General features: G+C 38.9%; 1 protein-coding gene across 1 annotated transcript; it reads right to left on the bottom strand.

Moving 5' to 3' along the window:
* Positions 1 to 87: 87 nt before the first annotated feature.
* On the bottom strand, positions 88 to 20,665 carry smc1b (structural maintenance of chromosomes 1B). The gene is made up of 25 exons (XM_008410843.3): positions 20,471 to 20,665; positions 19,951 to 20,139; positions 17,535 to 17,647; positions 17,074 to 17,277; positions 16,340 to 16,578; positions 15,974 to 16,229; positions 11,851 to 11,991; positions 11,643 to 11,725; positions 11,315 to 11,522; positions 11,042 to 11,227; positions 10,098 to 10,283; positions 9,869 to 10,015; positions 9,630 to 9,767; positions 9,237 to 9,353; positions 8,047 to 8,153; positions 7,120 to 7,261; positions 6,429 to 6,574; positions 4,688 to 4,841; positions 4,507 to 4,605; positions 3,832 to 3,988; positions 2,411 to 2,565; positions 2,005 to 2,156; positions 1,830 to 1,899; positions 699 to 809; positions 88 to 622 (listed from the first exon to the last, which is right to left on the bottom strand). The coding sequence occupies exons 1-25, from the start codon at positions 20,577 to 20,579 to the stop codon at positions 479 to 481; spliced, it is 3,753 nt and encodes a 1,250-aa protein (XP_008409065.1). The 5' UTR covers positions 20,580 to 20,665; the 3' UTR covers positions 88 to 478.
* Between the last annotated feature and the right edge of the window lie 525 nt (positions 20,666 to 21,190).

Below are 21,190 nucleotides of genomic sequence, written 5' to 3'. Positions count from 1 at the left end.
AAATAATAACGTTAATAAATAAGCTTATTGCTTTATCTCCCACGTCATAAAATGATTCAATCATTAACACAGAAATATATCAACATATTTTGTTCAATGTATTTTTAATGAACAGGAGTTATGCTTACAGCATAACTAAATGCAAAACATTACAAACATGGAAAGTTGTTTTTTTTTTCCAATACAAAACTTTGTTTTTTAAAACTGTATTTAAACCTGAACTCTTTCCTGAACTTCCTGTCATGTTATGACTATAAATGACAGAACTGGACTCACAAGCAGTTCTTATACCAGGTCGATCCATCGGTAAAAACCCGGAGATTTAAGTTTACCACTCAAAGAACTGCAAGCTAACACGTTTTAGGAAAAAAAACAAAAACAGCAACAGAAAACAGCCGTTACCATTTCGCAATAACAAACTGAAACTATAAGAACCAGTTTTTCTAAACAGAGTTGAACTGCAAACTAATGATTTCGTTCATGAAGGAATTTCGGGGCAGCAGGACTCAGATCCTCTGTCTGCTTGGGTCTCCTTGTCTGTTTCGTTGCTGCTCTCCTCTTCAGCCAGAGGGTAGGGGCGCAGGTCCAGGGTCAGAACGCGGCTGAACATGCATCCATCCAACTGGAAAAACGAGGAAAAAAGCATCAGTGCGAACGAATTTCTAACTGAATAAACAACATGGAAAGTGTTTTCCCACATCAGAGTAGACTCCCAGCAGGGCGTCGGCTTTGGAGAAGAACTCCTCCTTCAGGGAGATGACGATGATCTGCATGTTCTCTCTGGACTCCTCTCTGATGAAGCTCGTCACCTGGAGACGAATCACAACATGGTTCTCTAGTTACAAAAAACTTTTACCAACTAATGTATCAGCAGCTAAAGCCCAGCAGCGAGCGTCTCGCCTGCAACGTCTATGGAGGACGGATCCGGACATTATTGGTAATAAACAAAAATAAATAAATGGCTTGAATAATAATTTACAAGTACTTAAGTAATTTATGTGCTAAATATCAAATCCAATAAATAAGAACGTTCTCAGCTTTTTGGATCACACAGTGTACCAAATATTTATCATTTTTGACAGTATGAATTTTAATAATCACTATTATTTAATTTTCCATTTTATTTACAATCATATTGTTTTTATCGGCTTCCTCAATTTCCTAATTTTTTCATATTGTGTATTTAACATGATTTTTAATTTACTGTTACATTTTGTTTTATTATTCATTCTTCCTTTTTTCCTCCCATATTCTTTATTTTATTACAATTTCATTTGTTCTTTTTTACCCCATATTAAATATTTAGTTTTTTATTGACTGTCACTTCTTATTTCATCATTTTTCTTTTTTCTTCCCATATTCTGGATTTACTACATTTTTTTGACTATCTTTTCATTCCATATATTTCTCTTTTCTTTTTCCCATTTTCTGTAAGTATTTAATACTTTTTTAGTTTTACTACTTTGACTTCTTATTTTTTCATCATATTCTATATTTAATTACTACTTTTTAAATTTACTGTCCCTTTTATAAATTATTCATTGGTTTATTTCCTCCCCTAACATTTCCGCTTTGCATTTTTTACTCCTGTTTTCTACTTTGCTTGTTTCTTTGCAGATTTATAAAATTAAATGATATTTAAACTAATATTGTTGAAAATGATAAACAAATACACACTGTTACTCTGTACTGGCAAATAATGTGGGAAAGTTCTTATTGTGTTTCTTTCTGAATATTTAACAGATAAATGACTTTATGGAGCCATTTCTTTATTTCTGCTTATTGCTGTTTTTGTCCAGATGCGTTCTCCATAGCAACACGGTTTGCACCTTGCTGATGTTGGTGTTGTCCAGAGCTGCGTCCACCTCATCCAAGATGAAGAAAGGAGCTGGACGGAAGCTAAAGGAAGAGGCACAAGGCTTAATTTATTAATGATGGACAGAAAAATAACAATAACAGTTACACTTTGCAAATGATTTGTTTGAACCTGGTAACCCGGGTTACCTGTGTATTGCAAACAGCAGAGCGAGAGCAGCGATGGCCTTTTCTCCACCAGACAGATTGTCCATGGACATGAAGCGCTTCCCTGGAGCCACACAGTTATAGTTGATGCCACCTAAATATGGCTCCTCTGGGTTTTCAGCACTCAAAATGGCCTTGAAGCACCATGGAAAATGTTCATGTAAAGATCAAATTCAGATATGGTCATTTAAGAATAGACCAACAGCTTAATAAGAAGAAGAAGAAAAAAAAAAACAGCAAGTAAGACATTTCTGGTCGCCGTTTTCCTACAGAGAAAACGCGAGCAGTGAAAAAGATGGCCGACTTGTTCCTGTGTCTACCGTGGTTTTGTGTTTTACACCAGCCAGTCCTGCAGTCCTCAGAGGGGGTTTAAATGGACGGCTCTCACCTGGGCACTCCTGTTTCTGCATATCCGTTTGTAGATCTGATCGATGACGAGCAGCACGTGCTCAAAGCACTGACTGAAGAGCTGGAACCGCTGAGCTTTGACCTGCTCAAACTCCTGGTTACACCTCCTGGCTGCTCTGGTGCTGGCGTCAAAGGCTGAGTGAGGAAGAGACAGTCCAAGTTTATCAGTCAGAGGAAAACTATGCATTTAAGAAACTTTATTTAGAAACTACTCTTTCTAAATAAAGAAACAACGGTTCTTATATGCAACATGTGAACATCGTCTGGTTTGGTATTCCAAACCAAAATGATGTAGCCTTACTTTACACTTGGCACTGCAACAATAAGTTTGATAAATAAGTTACAGAACCAGTGCAACTTAAATACACGGCACTGTCTGCTCTGATAAAGATGCTAAATGCTCGAAAGTAAAAGTAGCAGTGACAGCTGGACCTATTTTCTTATTGATTGGGTAATTAAGCATTGAGGTTTCATTCCCAGACAGGTAGATGACTCCTATATGTAAAAACTACAAACAATTTTATCGATTAAATGAGTTTGCCATTTATAAAGATATAATTTTCAGAAAATCTGGATCCCCCCCGCCAATAAACTCATAGAAGGCATAGAAAAATTTTAAGAATATTTTTCTTTGATTAGTTTTTTCCTTTAAAGAAGAGAAAGAGAGAAAAATCAAATAAAGAGGGTTTGGTTCTGAAAAACTTTACATTTTATGTTTGCGCATAAGACAATGACGTCATCTTAATCTCATTGTACATATACTGTATACAGTGACAAACATTAAATTATATTCTATTCTATTCATGGCTGAAGTAAAGTATACCGTCCTGAGACAGCAGGACACTGTGAAAGCCACATATTGAACCCAAAACACACACAGCTGAGACAGGTGGTGCATCAAAAGCAACACACACACTGAAGACTCTCCACTGATTCTGCTTGACATTTTCACCTTTAGACACGTTTTTAAACACGTTAACGTGACGAAAGATAAGAAATAAGTCGTCACAAAATAGTTCCAAGTGAAGACAACAACTGGTCACAATATAAATGTTACTTTAACTTGGCTCGGATGGCTATTTGAAAATGTCTCTCCCCCAAATGTGCATATGTTTTAAAGTACAGCAGGTTTTACAGTACAGAAGGCAGTTGTTGTGTAATGTTAAGCCAAATCTAAAATGGAAAACTTTCTGGATATCTAAACAAAAAGTACAGCCCTAGTACATTTTCACAAAGTACTTCTTTCAGCTCCCAACAGTTGAACATACTTTTCTTTTTCTTTTTTGGGGTTTGGTTTAGATTCCTGGGAGATATTATGGCATGAATACTGTCAATATCTTTGTGCTAGAAGGTAATAAAACTCAAGAGCAAAGACACAAAACTGCAGGAAAATGAAACCACCTTCAGTCACCCCCTGCAGCTTGTCCTTCACATCCCTCATTTTCTCCAGAGCTTTCAGGTTAGGCGGAGTGGTGCGTTGCAGCACTTCTTCCAGAGATGAGACCGACTCCTTCAGCTTCTCCATGTGAGCCTCCAGCTGCTCCTCATCACGCAGAAGCTGCCAATAAATACAGTCATTACACGCAGAGTGAACGTCAAACTGAAGTTAAGTGGAAAAATAATTCAGCTGCTGTCTCACCCGGCTGAATTTGGCTGACTGAGGTTATTACAGTCGACTAAAACTAACCAAATCACAAAAACTGAAATTGAGAAAACATTTTTGTTAATTGAAGTACAAACTATAACTAACTGGAACTATATTGTGAATTTATAAAACTAAGTAAAACAGAATGAAATTATAGATACAATATCCTCCGTTTTTGTATTTCTGGATCTACTTATTAGCCTTTCGAACTGATGTGAACCCCCCCCCAACAAACAGTTTACAGCAAATTACAGTACTAGTAAACAAAATGGCGACAGCAAAAGTTAGGAGAAAACTCCAGTCAGTTGGTTGTTCAATAACAATCAAATACTTTTTTTTTGGAAAATGGCATCTTCTGTGTTGTGTATTCATTAGACAAACCAATGAAATAAAACCAAACTATAGTGCAAAACCCCAAACTATCATCTCACCGTGAGCTCCTCTTCCAGCTCAGAATAATCAATAACGAACTGAGCTTCTCGTTCATAAATGTCCATTGTGGCTGTGGTACTTTCTGAATCCGTCATGAGCTGCAAAACGACAAATACAAAACTTTGATATTATTCCAGTTTCATTCCATAACCAGTCAAGCTACTGAAACAGAAGCCCCACCTGCACCTCGCTGATCTCGTTGAGGTTGCCTGACAGCATGGTGATCTGCAGGTCCTGGATTTTGCAGGCGAGCAGCATGTTGTGTCGAGCTATGCGCTTCTGCTCCAAAGCCGTCTCCGCGGACATGACCTCGCGCTGAAGCTTCGTCAGCTCTCTGAACGCACGCCACAGCAGAAACAACACCGGGATGCTAATGACGCTCTCAAAAACACCAACAGCAGTTTTCTGGATCATTAGACTATAAAAATACAAACTTCCAGGCTCCAGTAGTGTAAAGATATTAGAATTTGGTCAAACATGCTTCAAATTCCACCTCAACCAAACGCTTTGTTACACCCATCAACAAGCTTCTTGTATAGTCTGGTGTAAAAAGAGGCAAATGATTGATGGCAACAATCATTAGTTTGTTTTTAACCCGTCCTTGAAATTGTTGAAATTTTGTGTTTTAATTTTGTTTGTGTGTTTTAAGGTATTTTATGATGTCCTTTTGTAATGTTTGTTAAAATGTTAAAATTGCTGAGGCGGTTAATTTGAATTTAATGTTTTGATTTTGTTTGTGTCTTAAGGTATTTAACTTTGTCTTTTTTTTTTTAATATTTGTAAAAACATGATTTTTATTGTATTGATTTGTGGTGTGGACCCCAGGAGGAATAGTCTGTACTGTGGTAGACTAATGGCGATTCTTAAATAAACACATAATAATGATATAAAAGCTTGCAGCTGACTTGGAATTCTAAGTCACATTTATTCATTTATAACATCAATGAGGGATTTTTTTCAGCATTGATTACGGACTGGGTCTGATTTTTGACTTATTAAAATGAGGCACGGTCTGTGAGTGTTCTGATCTGGCATAACTGAAACACCAGGGGGCGCCAGAGAGGCAACAGAAAACTGGAGGGAGAGTGACGAAATAAAAAAAAAACTACCATTTTTTTTTTCACCAGAAAAATGTCATCATAAAATCTAATCTGTTTTTTTCAAGCATTATTATAGAACATAAGTTAAAATAATTTACTAAAAATGTTATTTGCCACAATTCATCATTCTAATTAGTCAGTCAGATTTGTCAAGTGGCATGCATGATTTTAGCATGCCCGCTAAAATCAGAAGAAATGAGGCAGCATTTATGCAAAATATATATATTGAATGGAAAATAAAAGTGTGAAAGAAACTTTCTAAAAGTCAAATTTTCTCTACATATTTTGTAGCATTGTTTGTGGGTCCCAACAGAGAAGCTAATCCTGTTTGGGAACCTCTGGATTAAACTGCTAAATATGAATTACAGTATTTTCTTTAAAGTTTGTAAAATTATTTACATTTTTTACTATCTCTGTGTTAAAATAAATAGAATATATACACTTGTATATGAAACTTGTAGATTTTGAAGAAGCTATGAATTTAAAGATTTGGAAGAAATCCTTTAAATATAGAATGAAACCTCGTAGTAAAATATCAGCAGCCAATCAACAAGCCCAAAATATTCTATTATGATTTCATTCACAAATTTTAGTGCAATTTTTATTCAATGTTTAACTACTTTTGGAAGTTAAGAAACCTTATATCCAAATTATTTTCAAGAGTTTCCTTTAAAAGAAACTGGAAACTTCAGAACGTCTGTGGACTATTTTAAAGTTTTAAAACAAAAAGACGACACAGCAGCTGTACAAATCGGTCTGTGTTTCAGTGACGGATTGCTTTAAACGGGATGAGAAAGTGCCGGTACTGGAGGGATCTTTACTTGTTTGTCTCCTGCAGCTTTTGAGTTTTCTGGTTGAGCTCAGCTTTGACTGAGGCCACCTGGCTTTTTTTAAGGAGCAGCTCGTTCTTCATCTCCAGAAGCTTGTTCTGACACTCCTCCACCGTCTCTAGGAGATTGTTCTCAACCTGCGGGAAAAACGGTGAAAGTTAGCTTAAAGTACAGGTAATAAACAAACAACACATGCTTGTTATCATATATCGACAACAGCAGCAAAGTGAGGAAACCGAAGTGTGGGCTACTTGTTGCGCACATTTCCATTACAAATGTGCGCAAAATTTGGTCAACATTCTGCTCATGTCGAAAAAACATAAACACATTAAAGTCACATGTGAATAAATTTGTTCATGTGATAAGTCATTTAAAAAATGCCACGCCATCATCATCCTACCACTTCCTGTCGTCTTCTCCATCTTTTCCTCTGGTAGTAACATCAGGTTATTGATCGTGTGACTCGTGTAATGCGAAAAATGTTTCCATTTTAGTTCTGCAAAATACACTAAATTCGATAAACCACCTCATCCTAGCGCAAAAACATCTTATGGAAAAGGATTTTGAGCGAATTCCAACTTCGGAATTCTAATTTGCACAATTTTAAGGTCAATGGAAAAGCAGCAATTATTTACTCCTATTTCTCTTTGTTGCTACACAAAAGCTAGGAAAGTGACTCCACCTCTCTGCTTTCCACCGTGGCTTGCTCCTCCTTCCTGATGGTATCTTCCATTTTGCTGAGTTTCTTCTTCTCCTGAGCCAGCTGCTCTGCTTCATATTCAAGCTGAGCGTTCAAGCGAGTCTGCTGACTTTCGAACTCCAGCCTTCGGGGAAAGATATGTGAATCTTGAACGACCTTCATTACAAACGGGCTCTTCAGAGGGGTAAATTAAGGGCCAAACTGAAATATTTAATGCAGTAAAAAAGTATATATTTTTTAAGATTTCAGATCATTTTAATCTTAAAGAGTTAATTCAAAGACTTTTTAAATGATTTCACTTATTATAAAAGTATTTAAAGCAAAAGCTCTTTCAACATAATTGGTTATAGAGCCCTTCATTCAACAACTTCCAACTACTTTCATTTGAGCCACTTTGACTTTAAAGTGTAATTTTTTTCTGCTAAACTGTCTAAACAGCTTATTTAAGGTTCTATGTTTGAGTTTCTGTGTGCATTTTAATATTTTGTGTAAATGCTTCATCTCTACTCTTAAATTGACCTCTGACCTTGATGTGTTCTTTTAGCCTTAGAGAGGTCTTATCTAAATGACTTCTGGATAGTATAGCTCTGACAGTAAACGTACCTGTGTTTGCTTGGTTAAAATCAATAAAAAGTGGGATAATGGGAGATATTTCATGACTAAAAATGAGGGAGGCAATTACTTTGTCACATAAGACCAAGTTTGGCTGGATTTATACATTAAATTATTATTTTTAGACAGATTTATATATCCACGCCAGCTCTTATTGCCAGATTTTAACATTAATTTGATGAAAAACAGGAAAAACCTGTAAAGGGAGGAGGAGTTCTTCTGTCTTATTTCTTCATAATCATCACTAAAACTACCAGATTATACATACAACAATGTAAACACACACGTGTGTTTTACCGTTTCTTGTCGAGCTCTGCCTTCTGTTTTAAGTGTTCCTGCTCAAACTCTCTAATAGTTTCCACGCCAATCTTAGCGCAGAAGTCCGCAAACACCATGTCATCGATCTAAAAACAACATCCACACAGTTAAACATGACATGATCCCAAGCACAATTACCTTCCCAATGCCAGCTATGAATAGAATAACAACAGAATAGTGCAAATCTTCCATTAAAATAGGTATGTGTGAAAAATTACAGGTTTTCCATATTCAAAATCTTTGAAGGTAAATGCAGCTTGGGAAGCCAGAACTTCTACTTGACATGTGATTGGCTGGAGTTGCACTTATTTTTCCTGGGGCTGATTGGCTGAACCTTCAAGAGTGGAGATAAGGAAGACTCTCGATGTTATATTCTAGCACTAAGAGGGTTACGATTCCGTCTATCCATCTTCTTTACACCCTTGTCCCTTAGTGGGGCCGGGAATCAAACCCGGCCCGGCCTTGCAGCAAGAACAGCTCTACCAACTGCGCCACTGTGCAGCCCTGTAGGATTCCACATTAGTCAATATTTTATGTGTGAACTGTTAAAACTGGCAGTAAAAGTTTCTAAAGGGAGTTTTAAGAGTTTGCAAATGTGAATACCAGCAGTCCACTGTACACAAAACACAACTACAAATTAGGTAAAAAAAAAAAAAAAAAAAACTTGACAGAAACTTAAAACAAAGTCCTTGTATTCTTCTTCCAGTAGGGCTGAACCGATTAATCGATTGTTGAATTAATACTCAATTTAGCAATTGATTAATCATTAGACTCAAAAATGGGCACTTGCTGAGAAGACATTCAGAGCAATCATTGAGCGAAAACTGTACAAAAAATAAAAAATAATAAAAAAAATGTTTTAGCCAAAAATCCGTAAGTGGAGTTTTATTTACTAAAATAATGCTATGTTGTTGCATATTAGGCAATAAAATTTTCTCATTTAAAAAAGGAATCGAGTTATTTGAATATTGTAATGTTTTTTCTAGTACAGCATAAAATAGGTTTTAGTGGTTAAATAAAAAGAAATAAAAAGAAATCTATAGAATGTACCTTTTTGTATACAATTAATCAACTAATCGTTAGTTTCACACTTACAACCCAGTACTTCCAGAGTTAAGCAACCTAAAATGTTTTCTTTTCTAAATGTAAACGTGTTGGAGAGGCTGCACCTGATCGATCTGTTCTCTAATCCTCTTCATCTCTGCATCTTTCGCTTCGAGATCCTCCTGCTGCATCTCGATCTGATACTCAAGGTTTGACAGTTCGCTCTCCAGACGGGAGATCTCCTGAAATCCATCAGAGGCACAAAACTGACATCAACACGTTTGATCTGAAGAGGAGAATCAGTGGCTGTGTAATCTGATATGCAGCACACTTGCAAATAGGAGCAGCAAAGACGTACAGCTTAATTTTAAAATCGATTTTTGAGCGTTTTGAATTGATTCAGAATGATCTGGACTAGGAATTGCGATTCTCTATAGAATCAGTTTTTTTCTGCACCAGCAGATGTGTGTCCAGCAGTCAGATAAGAGTGAGACCTCACAGCAGCTCTGTGCTCCTACCGCTTGGCATTTGGGGATGGTTTTGCTCCGGAGGATTTCCAGATCTGTTACGGTGTATTTCAGACGGGTCTGGGCTCCCTGAGACTCAGCCAAGATCTGATTTAAATTAGCCTCCTTCCTTTTCTGTCTCGATAAGTCCTGAAGGAGAAGAAGTCAGATTAACGATAAATTTGAAGAGTAGCAGCAAAAGGAACCAAACGAGGTGAAAGCATGTCATGTGATTTATTTAGTTGACTGACGCGTATCTCGTTCATCAGCTGATCTCTGTGTTCCTTCAGACGACGCACATCCTTCTCCTCCCAGCAGCGAGCTTTGGTCCGCAGGTCACTGGAGCCTCCGGAGATAACACCGGACGTTTTGAACAGCGTCCCATCCAGGGTGACCGTCTGCAGCCCACACCGACAATTAGCAAATATTCGTAAGGAACAGTAGCAACACGACGTAAAACGAGCTCCGCGTCGTGCTTACTCTGACTCGGTCTGGTCTGTCGAAGGCCACGCTGCGGGCCTCTCTCATGGTCTCGCACACCAAGGCGTTGCCGCAGACATACTGCACCACTTTCCCCAGCTGAGCGCTGCCGGCGTTCACCTGCACCACGTCCACCACCATCTTGACTCCCGGAATCTCCCTCAGGCGCTCGTTCAGAGGATTCACCTGAACACCAGGGGAGCGAGGGTCAGAGTTCATCTGCTTTTCCCACAGTCAAATTTAAACACTTTTTCTCCTTTTACTTTAGAGACAGAACAACAGAAAGGAACTGATAGTTTAGTCTGATTTAACTTTACAGTGAGAAAAAATGGTGTCCGTCGTTTTATTAGGTGTATGACGGTATCTGGTTTTCCAAATTTAGGCTTTAATCAAATGTTACATATCACTTTATTACAAAACTGTGCAGTCTAAATATCAATATCAAGGATCTGTAATCCTAGAAATGTTCTTCAGGTGATAGAAGACTGACTTTGTAATTGTCTTTATGTGACTAAAGGTTCAGTTCTGAGTCGATCGCTTTGATAGCTCAACGATGCAACAAAATATTACCAAATATTTTGACTTTTTTTTGTGTAAATATCTTAATGTATTTGAAATAAGACAAAACTAACTCCGAAGAAACTTTTCAGCACAACATAGGAGCTTGTTTTATGTCAATAATAGTGATTAAAATACTAATTATAATCTGCAACTGGAACTAGAACTGCACTAAATGTCTTGTTGCTTTGCCAGATTATTGGCAGAAATCGAGGTCTTTAAAAACATTGAAAAACGCCTAATAGAAATTGATGTATTTTCAGGAATTTCAAGCAGCTGTACAAACAGCAACTTCTGTCACTTCGGTAAGCGCCAGAGGTGTGAGTTTCTGTACTTCTGCTGTATAGAAGTACAGCAGAAGTTTGTAGGGAAACGACGTGACGTACAAGCAGGTAGTCAACGGGCAGGAAGGTCTCGGGCTCGGCCCGCTGCTCCTTGAGAAAGGCGATGCATTCGCGGGCGACTTTCTCAGATGACACAACGATAGAGTTCATGTATCTGCCGAACACCTTGGTCACGGCCAGCTGGTACTTCTTGTGGACCGGGCTGCACAGGTCGGACAGGCGCCCAAACTGAAACGGCACAAAGCGGTCAAATAGTTTGCAACAAACCGGACTACTGCAGGGTTTGTTTTGCAGCTGTCGGGGTTTTGGTCTTACAACCGTCTGAGGGTAGAGTCTGCGGAGTTTCTCCAGCAGCTCCCGGCGCTGCTGCTGCCTCCTGGTCTCGTGGCTGTCCAGCCGAGCGCTCCTCAGCTCCTCCATCACCTGGTCCAGCTCCTGCTTCGCCTCCTCACCACGCTGGGTCACATGCTGAAGCTCTGCAGTCAGGCTATGCTGCCGCTCATCAAGATCTTCAAGCAACTTCCTGAGTCAAAATGTTAACTTTGTTGCACTTTCTTTCTAGATTACATTAAATCAAACTTTCCCAGAATATGAACAAATATGATTGAAATTCTGTGTTAGAGACCAAATATATTTGACCTACTTGCATTTCCGGGTGTATTCCTCTAGTTTCTCTGCTCTACTCATGAATTCCTCCAGGTGAGTTTGGTTGTTTCTGATGGCAACCTGCAAAATACGATGTTTCAGTTGAAGCACAGAGGATTTAACGGACATATTTCCCAGAGATTTATGACTATCCAGCTATCGTCAAAACATCATGGAGCTCGTATGACGAGGAAAGATAAACGCACCTCTATCTCCTTCTTTCTGCGTTGGTCAAAAACCACCTTTTCATTGTCTGCTCTCACTTCCCAGTGCAGCTTGTCGGCCTGCTGGCAGAGGACAGCGCCCTGCTTCTGGGCCAGCTCCTTCAGCTCCTTGTACTGATGCAGCTGGAACACAGAACATGGTGGTTTTAGACTTCATTATTATCACTTATAATAATGACTGATAATAATCATTATTATCACTCATTATAACTCCTGGATACCGTCTCCAGTTCCGCGGTATCTGCAGGTTTCAGCAAGTCAAATTTAAGACTTTAAAGATCAATTTTAAAGCCATCTTCAATGGAAGTTAAAACAAAAAAAACTACAAATATAGTCAGTGGTTGGGGATCTGGTCTAAGGTCTGTTGTGGCTCTTGGCAGCACACTGCATATGTCTCTCTAAAGACTTAATAACCCCGATAGTGTCAAGATTAAAAGTTTTTGTCACAGCTGCTGTTGAGTTGTGACCACTCACACGTGATCATCATCACCCTGATCCCCAGCTGCTGCCATATAAGGACAGATCTTCCCCCTGCACGCGTCAGATTGTTGTGAAACCCTCAGCGGTAACACCTTCAGGCCTGCTGTAGCTACTTGAGCGAATTGCCCAGTAACTAACCTGTCTGTCTCTTCCCTTCTGCCCAGTTGCCTCTCCTGTCCCCAATCCTGACCTTCTCCACTGGATTTGGACCTCCTCGCTTTGACCCCATGTCTGTCTGACCCTGACATCAGGAACCGCCTGACCCTGATTTGGATTCCCTGGTTCTGACCCTGGCCTGTTTGACTAAGAATAAGTTGATTCCGTAATAAACACCTGTTTTGTATTCACTGTTCAGTCCTTGCGTCCATCAGTGCCTGGACCATGTCAGTTTTTCTTGTATCAAATGCCCCTACCCTTGTATGTGACCAGCAAGGAAGTTGAAAATGCAGGGCTTAAAGTAAAAAAAAATCCTGAGCCTGAAACTTATAGTTATGATAGAAATTATAACTATAAGTTATAATTATATAACTATAAGTTATATATAATAGCAATAGCAACACTTTTTATTAAACTGTTGCTATTGCCACAGTTTAATAAAAAGTGTCTTTGAATAGTGCAAACAATTGCTTCTAACAATACAATTAACAAGCTAAACACTCAAACTTAAATAAGACTTCAGTACATTTCAACTCAAAACAAAATGTAAAATGTCTGTGCCCTAAAGGTTTGCCTTACAGGCAAAAATCCCTCAACATTAAATAAGAGTCCTTTCAGTCAATGTTTCTGCAATTTAGAACATGCAACATTACCAACTAGATCAGTGTTTCTCAACCTTTTTTGTCCCAGCACCCCCATCCCATATCCAGGTCCCTCACCGCCCCCCAATAAAGAATTTGCAGGCTACTTTGCACTGACTTATTATTTAATTTTATCATTAATATTACTATCACTATTGTAGATGTTATGATTTTTATGCTTGTTTCTGTACTTATCATCAAGATAATTTCCCAGAGAACAAAAAAAACATGTGAATAGAAATTATTTTCACAGGTGTCTACGAAAAATTTAATGAACATTCAACTTAAAATTTGTAGACCTAACAGCAGCCAGTCAGAGTGGAAAAAATATTCTTATTCTTTGCCATTTTCTAGTTGTTAAATATTCCTCAAAATGACCAGATAAAAGATGTTCAACATGCCAGTTTAAACTTTGAACTATTTGCAAAACGACTGAGCTCTCCAACATTAAAACATGGATAGAACTGTAACTACATTAATCATAGCTCTTCTTCTCTTCAGTGTTTCTGTCGGTTTTTGGTGGTGCAGCTCTGTGCTGCTTTCAGGAGAATGGGACATCAGAGTATCATCCATAAAACTTCACCCACATGGCATTTATTGTGCAAACCTGAGCTTTCAGTGGAAAAACAAAAGTTCCAGGTCCTTTAAATGCCATACAAATATGAGACAGAAACATGGATTATATCTTTATATAGACCTGTCTATTGATTTATAGATTAATAGTTTTACTGGACAGAAATGACAAAGAACAAATCTGGTTCTTAATCAAATCCTAATGAGTCAAATTGAAAGTGTCATGGAGTCATCAGACTCATGACATTAACACTGACATGAAAAATAATATTGAAGAAATTAATATATCAAATCTAATTAAAAACATAAATAAGTGATAAGTTCTTTACTGTTATGGTCTGTCAGATATATTTATTCTCAGTACTAGATGTGGTCTCGACAAACCCATGACATTTCAACAATATTATTTTACCTTTTATCTGGAAATAGTGTCTGTTTATTCTTGCCATACAGTCATCTGTATTAATTTTTGCTCGTAAGGTCTTGCCATACCAGTTTATTCCTCTGTATTTACTTTAGTTTCTTAGTTTATTCTTGCATTTTGTTCTTCATTCATTTCCATTTAGTTTTCTTTGATTGGTATTATCCTCTCTTGGTTTATTGCTATGTCCACTTTAGTTTCTTTCCTGTTGCTGATTTATTTGATCATTTATTGACCATCAGTAATCTTCACTCGTCACCTTCTGCGCCGCCTAATCATCATGTGTTTCACATCATGTGTTGATTTTTTCACTGTTCAGCGTCGGATTCTGTTTTTATGCCATAATTCACATCTAGTTCGTCGCTCCATCCGTTTTATGTCCCGCTTCTCCTGTTTCAGAGTTTTGCGCAATGTGCACCTCGTCTTTTTTTTTTTTTTTTCCCCGTATGGTGCAGAGCGGTCGGGAAGCGTATCGATGGGAAAAAGGCAGACTGACATAAACCTTTTACAACAACGGAAACAATTTCTGTATTCTGATTGTTGAAATTTAAAAGTGCTGTGTTACCGTTGTTCTATCACCCCCATTTCATACCGGACCACTTACAGCTCCGGTGTTAACGCTATAAAATGAACGCTTCGAAATACAGTTTTAGGAAGTTGCTCAAAGTCTAAACTGGTATTGTGATTGTAAGGTTTACCTTAGACCAAACGGCCCCCCAAAGGAATCCCAGCGCCCTCTTTTGGAAAAATTTCCGCCACCTTCCTGTCCCCTTTCCTCTAGCTATGCCCAGCGCCACTTGTTTTTAATTCCTTTCTCAAGTAAACGTGTTGTATTACCGGGTCAGACAAACTCCATCTTCTTTCATATCGCATTTGATTTAACCGCCAAACCGAACGCATGCGCTTCTTTTCTACAAACCATTTTACAGTCATTGGTCAAGAACACGGAAGCTAGAATTCTGATTGGCAGACATCTTTGTAGACTGAGCTCTTTTAGCCCGGAGACTACAGTTTGGTTGAGGTGGACCGTTTGGTCAAAAGCCAGAAATCCGGCCGGAGTTCTTTAAGCCCTGAAAATGTTAAACTTTTGTTGTTCCGTGTGTTGGATTTCACTCCAAGTGGCTCTATCGTCATTTGTTCCTCGTCAATGATGGATGTCAAAAAGCTAGTGAGCAAGAGTAAGCTAGCAGCTAGTTAGCAACTGTGACATCAACTGTCTTGAGTCAGACTGAAATGAAGAAAAGACATCTTTTCAAACTTTTGACTCAGAAAAGATTTTAGATACATGAATAAAAGACTTTTTTAAAGATCTTGATGTCTGAAAATATTTTGGATTTAAACAATGAACTGGGTAAGAACTGAGATGTATGCAAACTTTGCTTTGTTGTGGAAACACAACAGGTCGCTGAAGCCTTTTAACGAAACACGAAACGCAAACACACTCTGTGCCTCCCCCGAGGCAAACACAGCTGGAGGTGTTTGAAACTCAAAATTCTCTGCAAGTCCATAAACTAACGGAGGCTGATGCCACATTCATCGGCAAGGACATGAAACTGCACAAAGTGGTTGAAAATGACGCGTTCAACTGCTTTATGAAGGCAAGAATAGGGCTTTAGGTTCTCTAAAAAAAAGGTTGAAATGTGTTCTTACAAATTAATGTAGTTATTCTTGAATTATTTACGCTGAAGTTATACAGTAAACACATTTTCTTCATACATGTGTGTCAAGTTTCAAACATTTCTTTTGTTTATTCTTTTTTACTACTTGAAACTTGAAAATGAATATTTCCAGCATGATTTTATGAACAGTATTTGCACGTCTCATGCACGGTTACCTGATCCTCATCCAGACTGATGTCTTTGCCCCTCACCACTCCATCCTGGGTCTGCTTCTCGTACCTCCTCCAGGCCCTCTGGAGCTCGACCACTTCCTGCCGACCCTCCTCCAGCTGCTGCTCCTTGGCAGCCAGCACCCGCCTCTTCTTCTTCACGGCATCGCCGATCTCTTCGGCCTTCTTCACGTGATGGGATGTGTTCACCTTGGCTTTGATGTACTGTGACCTGGACTGAGTCAGGACTTGCTCCTGACCGCTTCGCCACGAGGAAACAGCAGAGAAGATTAATGGTACGCAAAGACAAAACATGATTTTACTCAAAGCTGTAAAGAAAAAAAGTTTTTAATGCTGTCGGGACAAACACACCGGATCTCTTTATCCATGTGCTGCACCTCTCTAGTGCAGCGTCCATGTTCTTTTTTGTGGGCTTTCACGCTCTGCTCTGCAGCACCTAACTCCCTGCTCATTTCCGCTGCGATCTCCTTCCTCCCCCTCAGCGAGTCGCTGATGGCGTCGATGCCCTTCTCGTTGTGATAAAGCTCAAAAAGACTCAGCTGCAAACGTTTCTGGTTCAGCTCATTCACCAATTCCTGGTATTTCTGGGCCTGAAATATGGGATGAGCTGGTTAAGAGTCTGACCAGACCAAATATGAAAAATTTTTGGTGAAGAATTTGGGTGACATTATTCAAAAAAGCCACAACTTACCAGGTCACAAGACATATATTTAGATTAAGAACAAAATTCATTTTTTCAGTCCTTTTTTTTTCTAGCGAAAAGCTAGCGAATTAGCTAGCAAGGGAATATTAGCACCTGGTTAGCGGTAGCCTCAACCACCAAAGAACACAGTGAAGATGTCTGTTCAAACTTTTGCCTGACAGAAAAGTCCCACAAAATTGAAGACCTGTGATTAACATGTTAACGGCTAACCTACTCTATTTAATTAATTTCAATCAATTCAAGGCTCTAATTTTAGACAAATTAATTTAAGATGTTTTAATGACACCCTGAAAATAAATGTAGCACAACTACACCATATAGGAAACTCATTTTCCTTTCAGGTTATTAGCTTGCAGGTGAAATAGTTGCTAATTTTATTCACCTCGACTTTTTCCAGGGACACCTGTTTCCTTTCCACAGTGGCAGATTTTTTCTTGTTGAAGTGAAACTGTGTGTCCTCCTTGGCCTTCATCAGAGCTTCTTTTTTCGTCTTGTATTCTGCAGCGTACTGCTTGGACTGACAGATGCACTCCAACATCTTAGTCCTCTCCTTTGGGTCCTTCAAAGCTATGGCCTCCACCGCCCCCTACAAAGAAACATGATGAATTACATCTTTACTTTCTCCACCGTTTCCGTTTTGTGCCACTTTTTGTCCCGTTTCTCTTAATTTAGCCTTTTGCAAATTCAGCTTTCAGCTGTTATCATTCGTAAAGATGAATGTAATGATTAGACCATTGAAATATCACTATCCCGAATTAGGGCAGGGAGGAAAATTACATTTTTGAGGAAAAAACAGTAAAAAATATAATCTAAATACAATGCTAGAACATCTTAACATCTTACCTGGAACACCACACAGTTCTGAGCTTTGGTCACGATGCCAATCTTTTCAAGCTCCTCGATGTATTTAGCATGTGAAACATGAGATCCATTAATATGATATGCAGAAGAGTCCCCTGGAAATATGAAAAAACGTAGTGAAGGATAATTTATGGCACTCTTGTCTATCCATAACGATGAAGGGGGCAGGAGGTGTGTAATCTCAGAAGTGTACAAAACTTAACTGTTTATCAAAGGCAATATGGGTTTGATCATAATAACTGTTCAGGACTAAAATTTCATATTTTTTTAGATAAAGTGTAAGGTTGAATCAAAATTAAGATCTTTTTCTCTGTCCAGAGAAATCATTTAGCAGTGCTAACAAACCCTCTCAATAGTTATACAAAGAAAATGATCGGATACAAATTAAACTCATATCACCTACAGTCATGGCCAAAAGTTTTGAGAATGATTCAAATGTTAATATTTACAAAGTCTACTGCTTCAGTTTTTATAATGGCAATTTGTATATACTCCAGAATGTTATAAAGAGTGATCAGCTTAACAGCAATTAATTGCAAAGTCAATATTTGCCTAGAAAATGAACTTTATCCCGCAAAACACATTTCAACTTCATTGCAGCCTTAAAAGGACCAGCTAACATCGCTTCAGTGATTGCTCCATTAACACAGGTGTGGGTGTTGATGAGGACAGGGCTGGAGATCAATCTGTCATGATTAAGTAAGAATGACACCACTGGACACTTTAAAAAGAGGCTGATGCTTGGCATCATTGTTTCTCTTCTGTGAACCATGGTTATCTCTAAAGAAACACGTAAAGTCATCATTGCACTGCACAAAAATGGCCTAACAGGGAAGAGTATCGCAGCTAGAAAGAGTATCGCAGCTAGAAAGAGAATCGCAGCTAGAAAGAGTATCGCAGCTAGAAAGAGTATCGCAGCTAGACAGATTGCACCTCAGTCAACAATCTATCGCATCATCAAGAACTTCAAGGAGAGATGTTCCATTGTTGCCAAAAAGGCTCCAGGGCGCCCAAGAAAGACCAGCGCCAGGACCGTCTCTTAAAAGTGTTTCAGCTGCAGGATCTGGCTACCAGCAGTGCAGAGCTTGCTCAGGAATGGCAGCAGGCAGGTGTGAGTGCATCTGCACGCACTGTGAGGCGGAGACTCTTGGAGCAAGGCCTGGTCTCAAGGAGGCCAGCAAAGAAGCCACTTCTCTCCAGGAAAAACATCAGGGACAGACTGATATTCTGCAAAAGGTACAGGGAGTGGACTGCTGAGGACTGAGGTAAAGTCATTTTCTCTGATGAATCCCCTTTCCGATTGTTTGGAACATCTGGAAAACAGCTTGTTGGGAGAAGACCAGGTGAGCTCTACCACCAGTCTTGCCTCATGCCAACTGTAAAGCATCCTGAAACCATTCATGTGTGGGGTTGCTTCTCAGCCAAGGGAGTCAGCTCTCTCACAGGCTTGCCTAAAAACACAGCCATGAATAAAGAATGGTACCAGAATGTCCTCCGAGAGCAACTTCTCCCAACCGTCCAAGAGCAGTTTGGTGATGAACAATGCCTTTTCCAGCATGATGGAGCACCTTGCCATAAAGCAAAGTGATAACCAACTGGCTCAGGGAACAAAACATAGAGATGTTGGGTCCATGGCCTGGAAACTCCCCAGATCTTAATCCCATTGAAAACTTGTGGTCAATCATCAACAGACGGGTGGACAAACAAAAACCAAGGAATTCTGACAAAATGCAAGCATTGATTGTGCAAGAATGGACTGCTATTAGACAGGATTTGGTCCAGAAGTTGATTGAGAGCATGCCAGGGAGAATTGCAGAGGTCCTGAAGAAGAGGGGACAACACTGCAAATATTGACTTGCTGCATTAACTCACTCTGTCAATAAAAGCTTTTGTTAGTCCTAATATGATTGCAATTGTATTTCTGTATGTGATGAAAACATCTGACATACACACATGAAAACCAGAGGGCAGCAGATCATGTGAAAATATAATATTTGTGTCATTCTCAAAACTTTTGGCCATGACTGTACACCTATTCTATTCTTTATAAAATGACTGTTCTCAATATTTTTTTGGCAGCTACAGCATTCTATAATTTAAGTAACTTCACTAATGTAATTCCTTTGAACGAAACGTCCTGTTTAGAATGCCTAAATCAGTGCTGTCCAACGTCGGCCCTCGAGGGCCGGTACCCTGCGTGTTTTAGTTCTCTCCGCAGTGGTTGTAACATCCTCCTCAGCAAGTCAATGTTCTGCTTAGGCCTTCTAATGAGCCATCATTTGATGCAGGTGTGTAAAACCAGGGAGAGAACTAAAACATGCAGAACACCGGCCCTCGAGGACCGACTCTGGGCACCCCTGGCCTAAATCGACTTACTGCACTATACTTTTACACTAACCTGTTATTGTACGACAAAAGACGGTCTCTATCTCGTCGTCATTCAAGAAGCGCAGCGCCACACGCGCAGTGTCGGACACAGGTTTACCGATGTGGGCTCCGTGGACCAGGTCCCGCAGGTGCTTCACCCGAAGAGAGGCGACCCTCTCGCCTATGGCGAAGCTCAGGGCGTCCATCACATTGGACTTACCTTTAAGCGATATTAAACAATTACAATATATCAGTAACATAACAGTACACAGCCAAAATGACCACCGAGTAACATTAGAAAAGAATGGTCGGCTAACAAGTTCCACTAGCATATTTATTTACTCTCTAAATTATATTCTGAGGTCTTTTAACTCCAAGGCTCTAATTTCACTATATGTTATCTTCATACATAGTGCATTAACATCACTTTTTATCATAATAAACTGAGCAGCCCAACATCAGTTTAAACAAGCTAGCACTTTGCTAGTTGACGAAGTTTGTACCTTGCTAGCTAACAAGAAAGTTAGTACAGTATTTAAAGGTTGACTTACCGGAGCCATTTGTGCCTATAATACAATTAAATCGCATAAAAGGTCCAATGACTTGCTTCCCACGCCACGACTTGAAGTTTTCGATATCAATTTGTTTGAGATAACCCATGTTGGTCCACGGTGCGTCCAGCAGCTAAATTATCTGCGCAACAACCTTTTGAACAAGACGGAGCGTCAGAGGCGGGAAAACAAAAATACCTTTCAAAAAAACACTGTAATTACAAAAGCTGTTAGGCTTATAAAGTTATGGAAAGCTTCTATGTAGTATGCACTCCTCTTGCAAATACCGTAATAGACTATTTATTATTTTTAAATCTGTTTTTGTCACTAAAAAACATGTATCGATATAATTCACTGTTTAAAGGTAAAAATAATCAGGTGAGGTCTATCAGTAATCTTACAATAGATAAGAGAATATACACGGCATTCATGGAAAGAGTATATTTCTCAATCTTTGTTTAGATTTGAAGAAAACATACCATACTCTTTCCTTTGGATTGTTATTTCGTTTATATTTCCTTCTAATTCATATAAAGAGCTTTGCCTTGTTGCTAAAAATGTGCTATATAAATCAAATAAAATTACATTACCTTACCATGTCTGAAATAATTCAGTTGCTGAATATTGTTACTCTGTAATTAAAGCATATTGACTCTCAGCTTCTCATAATCGCTGATCCTCTTTTTTCTCACATTGCCACTTATATCTTTCTACATTAAT

The sequence above is a fragment of the Poecilia reticulata genome, chromosome 6 (assembly GCF_904066995.2).
Source record: "Poecilia reticulata chromosome 6, P_reticulata-male-v2, whole genome shotgun sequence".
NCBI classification, from domain to species: Eukaryota; Metazoa; Chordata; class Actinopteri; order Cyprinodontiformes; family Poeciliidae; genus Poecilia; species Poecilia reticulata.
This window is presented reverse-complemented; position numbering and strand designations above follow the sequence as displayed.

Bases quoted from the DNA above. Each gene is read 5' to 3' on its own strand.
- smc1b (XM_008410843.3), bottom strand. From the start codon at position 20,579: ATGGGTTATCTCAAACAAATTGATATCGAAAACTTCAAGTCGTGGCGT. The intron at 20,140-20,470 runs GTAAGTCAACCT...TATCGCTTAAAG, and splicing joins TATAGGCACAAATGGCTCCG to GTAAGTCCAATGTGATGGAC. The intron at 17,648-19,950 runs GTTAGTGTAAAA...TCATATTTCCAG, and splicing joins CTTTTGTCGTACAATAACAG to GGGACTCTTCTGCATATCAT.